The sequence below is a fragment of the Aphis gossypii genome, chromosome X (genome assembly GCF_020184175.1).
Source record: "Aphis gossypii isolate Hap1 chromosome X, ASM2018417v2, whole genome shotgun sequence".
Lineage (NCBI taxonomy): Eukaryota > Metazoa > Arthropoda > Insecta > Hemiptera > Aphididae > Aphis > Aphis gossypii.
In genome coordinates this window covers 861,422-867,421 of record NC_065533.1, presented here as the reverse complement: position 1 = coordinate 867,421, position 6,000 = coordinate 861,422, and the positions used below count along the sequence as shown (strand labels likewise).

General features: G+C 35.2%; 1 protein-coding gene across 1 annotated transcript in view; it reads right to left on the bottom strand.

Annotated features, from left to right (window-relative positions):
- Window positions 1-1,104, bottom strand: part of LOC126551733 (uncharacterized) — a 1,337-nt gene extending 233 nt beyond the window's left edge. The window contains exon 1 of the mRNA XM_050205789.1: window positions 52-1,104. Coding sequence (XP_050061746.1) covers window positions 52-1,104 — 1,053 coding nt within the window. The remainder of the gene's footprint in view (window positions 1-51) is intronic.
- Window positions 1,105-6,000: the final 4,896 nt, after the last annotated feature.

The window sequence follows — 6,000 nt, the reverse complement described above, 5'->3', positions numbered from 1 at the left end:
AAAATCAGCACGAAAGTCTTCATATGGAAACACTTCAGAATTTAAGTGTACCTTAAGATTTTTTAGTTGGCAGTGGTCAAAGCGCCCAGCATCGTTTTCTATATTTTTTTTTCTATCTGTTTGTAATCCAAACAAAATAAATCTAGGTTTTTCAAGCAAGCTGCTAGACTTTATCGTCCATGAATGTGAAGTATTTCTAGGTAGTACAGGATATTCACATAGATCCCAGGTTCTGAACGCACATGATAACGTTTTACGTGAATCTATCACTTTCAACAGTTTTAATTTTTCTTTATCATTAACTCTGATTATAGGCATCTTCCATATCACTTTAATCAATTCAATCATAATTTTTTTATTTTTTTCAACGTTTTCGGGGGTTACGGTTTGCGTCATACGTAATGCGTCTAAATCGGTAGACGAGCGATTTAAAATCAGTTGTTGATTGCAATTTAGTAATATTTTTTTATAATCTTCGCAAAATCCGAATAAATGTTTTAGAGGTATACAACCGGTAAATACATCATTGCTCATAAAATTTTTATTATCTTCGCCGTCCAAGCCCGAGTCCCAAGCACAATTGTCTAACGTATTCAAGTCACTTGGTGTATATGAACAGTATGCTTTCAGGCAAGACGACACTCCGGGTGATTTCAATTTTTGTATTTCTATTCCATTTATTTCATATCGCATTTCGGAGAATAAAAATGCCAAACCATTATTCGAAACACGTACGTCTCCTTCAGAATCTACAGGTTTTCTTAGCTTTCCTTCAATGTAAATATAACTTTCACACGGTAGAGTGTAAGATTCCATATTTTGAATATTTATTCTAATTTCATCATTGTATGAAAAAGACGTGTTTGAATACGGCGTGAACGAATGATATTGCATTTGAGTTATTTTACAATCGTCGACATAACCGGCCGTTACATCTAAATATGTGTCATCCATATTGTAGTGAACGAAGAAAATCCAGTTATTTTTCGTGAGCTTGAACTCGTTGTTTTTCGGTTTAGATATAGGTGTTGACTTCTTAACTGCAGTCACTTTAATGACGGGTTTTTTTATTACAGTAGTATTTATATTAAACTTGAGCGCCATCTTATCCGTGTGTTATTTGTAATCGAATCGTAATTGGTTCACCACGTAAATTTATCAATCGATCTTTATGATCTTTTAGTATGATTTCAACTTTACTTATAGAAGTAGTATTAAGACCATAAAAAAACTAATGTCTAGGCACTTCAACAATTTTATAGCCCACAGCAACAGTCGGATAAAATTCATGTATAATCTGACTCGGCGATCCGTCACAAAATGAGTCGGTTATTAAGTTGCACTCTATTTTTATACAGTATTTTCATTATGTTGACTGTATTTTCAGATTCGTGTGTAGTACCAGTAGTATATACAACATTTCTAAATCCTAATAATATGCTATACTGTTTTCGATTGAAAAGTCAATCTCATGGCTACAGGATATCATACACTTTAACGTGTTACCATCTGATTTTAATTCGAAAAAAGTTATATAGTCGGGCTTCAACTTGTTTATAACAAACTCTAATCTTCCAACTCATACGTTCCAGTAGGTATAATTACGTTTTCAACTTGTCCAATCATATTCCGAAAACCTATGGTATTGCAACCAGGTTCTATGTTTGGAATTGAATTATTTGTTAGCAAGCTCAAAAGACATATTTGTGCTGTATTTTCTACCTCTATGGGCGGAAAAATATCGCATGACAGTTCACTCGAGTTCCCGTTTAACGTTATCGTGTACATGATAAAAATTGTACACACAAGTGTCCACAGTTTGATGTATTAAATCTCTGCTCTGTGTTGTAATTGTAATTAATATCGCATCCTTGAAAATATTTCTGTACTTCTAGCGGAGGTGCTAAATTTCCAAAGCTGTCGTAATATTTTACTTTTTTTCCGATTTTTTTATACGCTACCCAATGCGTACCTGTACCGTTTTCAGTGTCCAAGTTAACAATCGCCGATTCAAATCGTTTAGGACGAACGGGCAACTTATCTCTAGTAAACACGCCGATGAAATGTGGTATTTTCAACAAACGTGCGATTTTTATAAGTTCGAAATCGTACAACGCTCTCTCGGGTAACGTAGATATTAGTTTTTTATCGTTTTTACTCTCCCACCACCATTTTTATATGGTGTGATATATAGACCATCGCCTATTTTGTACGAGTTGCCTTTAAATGGCGTCAGGTATAAACCATTTCCCAAATGTGATGGAACGTTCCTCTTAAATTCATTAGCCACCTTAACAACGTTGGCAACTCCACCAGTCAGAGCGCCTAGAGCTGATAAGCCGGCAAAAATCGGAATAAGTTTTAATGCACCGCCATTTTTCGGAATGTTTACTATTCTCGGAAGTTTTGTCTTTGTAGATTTAAATGTTTTTCGTGCGACGGCTACACACTTTTTTATTAATTTCATTAAATTTTTTTCACCAACATTTTTCTTTAAAACGTTTTTAGTTGCTTTAACCGCTGCTTTAAACCCACAACCACAACCACCACCAACTTTACGTTTTGCCTTCATGGCGGTAGTCACACCCCAAGCTACAGCTTTTTCTTTTAAACCAGAATCATTCTATTTGAACCTTTCCCAGGCTCGCTGTTCTAATATATGATCAGCTTCGTTACGATTGGCGATAGAATTACTACGTTCGTATGCGATATCGTGGTCTCTACACGCAGCGTCTAACGGGTTTATACCTTTATCACCACGAACTAAACAATTTTTCAATTTTGTACCAGGTCCACAGTATTGATAACCTACAAAAAAAAAAAAAAATTAAAATATTATTATTATTATTATTATTATTATTATGATAATATCGGATTTAATAAACTTACCAGGCACGTGAAGTTCGACCGGTAATTTGTTTATAAGCGTGTTAATAAGCCCGCCACCTTTATTCTTGTTGCTTCTTCGAGCGAGTGACATTGTGTACTGATGACATTCTCATCACAACATAGATATTTATATCAAAATGAAATTCATTAAACAAGAAACCGAGCTTACAGTTGAGAATGTAGATCCACCTACTTCGTTTCAAAATTATAGACACGGTCCGCTTCTACCCAATACGATACGTGCGCTTATTGTGGGTCCGTCCGGCTGTGGAAAAACGAATTTAATGTTTGCATTATTAACTAATATAAATGGAATAAGATTTCACAACGTTTACATATATTCGAAAACTCTGGATCAACCGAAATATAAAATGTTGAGTAATATCTTATTAGATATCGAAGGAGTACAATTATTTACGTTCTACGATAGTTATTGAACCTGAAAAAGCCCTACCAAACTCTGTGTATATTCTAGACGATATTTTGACAGAGGGGCAAGGAGTATGTAGATCAATCTTTGCAAGGGGAAGGCATAACCTTATAGATGTGTACTATATAGCTCAGAGTTATTCAAGAGTACCAAAACAACTTTTGCGTTATAACGCTAACCTTATCGTTTTATTTAAACAAGATGAAACTAATTTAAAACATGTTTACAAGAAGCATTACTCTGGTGATATGTCGTATACAGAATTTAAAGATTTCTGTACATCGTGTTGGCGTAAGGGGAGGTTCAACTTTATCGTAATAAACAAAGAGTGTGAACGCGATAATGGGCGTTATCGTCACGGCTTCGACACGTTTGTTATTATATAAACTTACGTTTTTTAATAAACATCTCATTCACGATCATGGACGCCAGTGGTGAAGTACTCGAAGAATTGATAAAAGCAAAAGAAAATATTAAACGAAAATATACTGCATTAAAACAATGAAAAGCCGATATTCAATCGATAGTAACAGAAACATTTAAACCGATTATCGATCCGTTAAACGAAATAAAAAAATCTACTTAGGATAAAATTATAGACAACACTGAAGATTTTCATTTTTATCAAATAGATGAATTGTTAGATTCATACAGCATAGACAAGACGTATGGTCCTAAATTACAGCCTAATAAAACGGTACGTTTAGGTAAAAAAGAAATCAAACTTGTCGGAAATACGATAATTGTTGATGATACTACATACCCGTTAACACAGGGTCTCTGTAGTTTAATATTTTCAAAAGCCCCGAAATTATATACCGAAAACGATTTAAAAACATATAAATCTATATTAATTCAAACATCAGCTCATTTAACGTCAAACAGCAAACAAATTAAACAAGACAGTAATAAGGACGAAAACTCTTTTTTTCGAAATCTTAGGATACATTGGACCTAAAAACTGAATTTAGGGTTTATTTTCCCATACATTGATCTGTCTATAGATTTAAAGGAAAGACATTTTAGAAAGAAGGGATTTCTTTTAGTGAGCTGTGTATTCAGACACGAACGTTTTAATTTAAATGTGGGAAAATAGAAGCGTGACAATACGCGGTGACGATCTATGGTGGTCATCGAGGGATGAGGTATTGCAAGTAGATGAAATATACATTTTGTTTTGATTATACAAATATATTTAGTATTACCACAATATTCTAAATACATCTTATAGAATTATTTCTAAACTCAAATCTATGAATAATACTATTGTTTGTAATGCAAACAAGACTCTACATGCTTGTTATACTATAATTTTTCAAATGGTAATATGCCGGTAATATGTGAATATGTGATAACAACAGGGATAGATAGCGTTATCTATTGAATATGTGTGTACGGTAATATAGTACGTGTACGGTAATATAGTACAATAATATGATAACCACGGCGATGGATGTGGGGCGGCGGGGTTACACGGATACGTATCCGGCGGCGGTGGCGGGGACGGGTGCGATGGTGGGGACGGCGGCGGCTCAGCAAGGCTCAGCGGCTCAGAAGCTCAGGTTCCAGAAGCCCCATTTTAGACCTACTAACGTGTGATGACAACTCGCACTACACGTATATAACTAGTTTGTCGCGACTCGTACGGTCGCAAAAAACTAGATATGAACATTCGGTATATTTTTGTAAGCGATATTTTTGTACTCTTGATAATAGACTACTAAAGTTCAAGTGTAATGGTCGCGTGAGGCGTTGGAAGAGCACAAATTATTCTGTGGGGTACATAAGCCTATTTTTCCGGAAATGCCAAAAGAGGAGGGGGTATGTACAAATTTAAAAAAATGGAAAAATACTGTTAGACAGCCATTTGTTATTTACGCTGATTTCGAGGCCTTATTAGTGAAAACGGACGAGGTAAAGGGTGGAAATACAAAAATAATTCATAAACATGAGGCGATGAGCTACGGATTTTTGGTTAAGGCAAGCGATGACGTGCCGACGGAGCTCATTGAAGAATATGAAATACCTACAGTGCCGGTAGTATACAGGGCGACGAACAACATGCGGACGTAGCGAAATGTTTTGTTGAGGCTATAGTTGCGGTCCGTTGGAAAATTGAAAAGTTAATGAAGACTAACATTCCTTTGACCGTGACCAAAGAGGAAGAAAAAACACATCAAGAGTGTAATACGTGTAATTTGTGTAAATGTATTTTAGTCAGTGGCGAAAAAGTTAGAGATCATAATCATCTGACGGGCAAATTTAAACAAACTTTGTGTTCAAAGTGTAACTTAGAGTTACAACAGCCTAAATTTGTACCGGTATTTTTTCATAATCTCTCTAACTATGACTCACACTTCATAGTCACTGAACTTGGTTTTGATACTGAAAGCATATCCGTTATTCCGAATAGTGAAGAGAAATTTATATCTTTTACAAAACATATAAGTAGTAAGTTCACTATTCGGTTTATCGATACGTTCAGATTTATGGCGTTTAGTTTGTCGTCTCTGGCTGAAAACTTAATTACACATAATTTCGAAAACTTCCGTGAGACAGCTAAACATTTTGTCAGCGAAGATATGACTCTTGTTACTCGGAAAGGTGTTTACCCGTACGAGTACACAGATATTTGGGCCAAGTTGGATGTGTCATGTTTACCGGGGGAGGATGAATTTTAT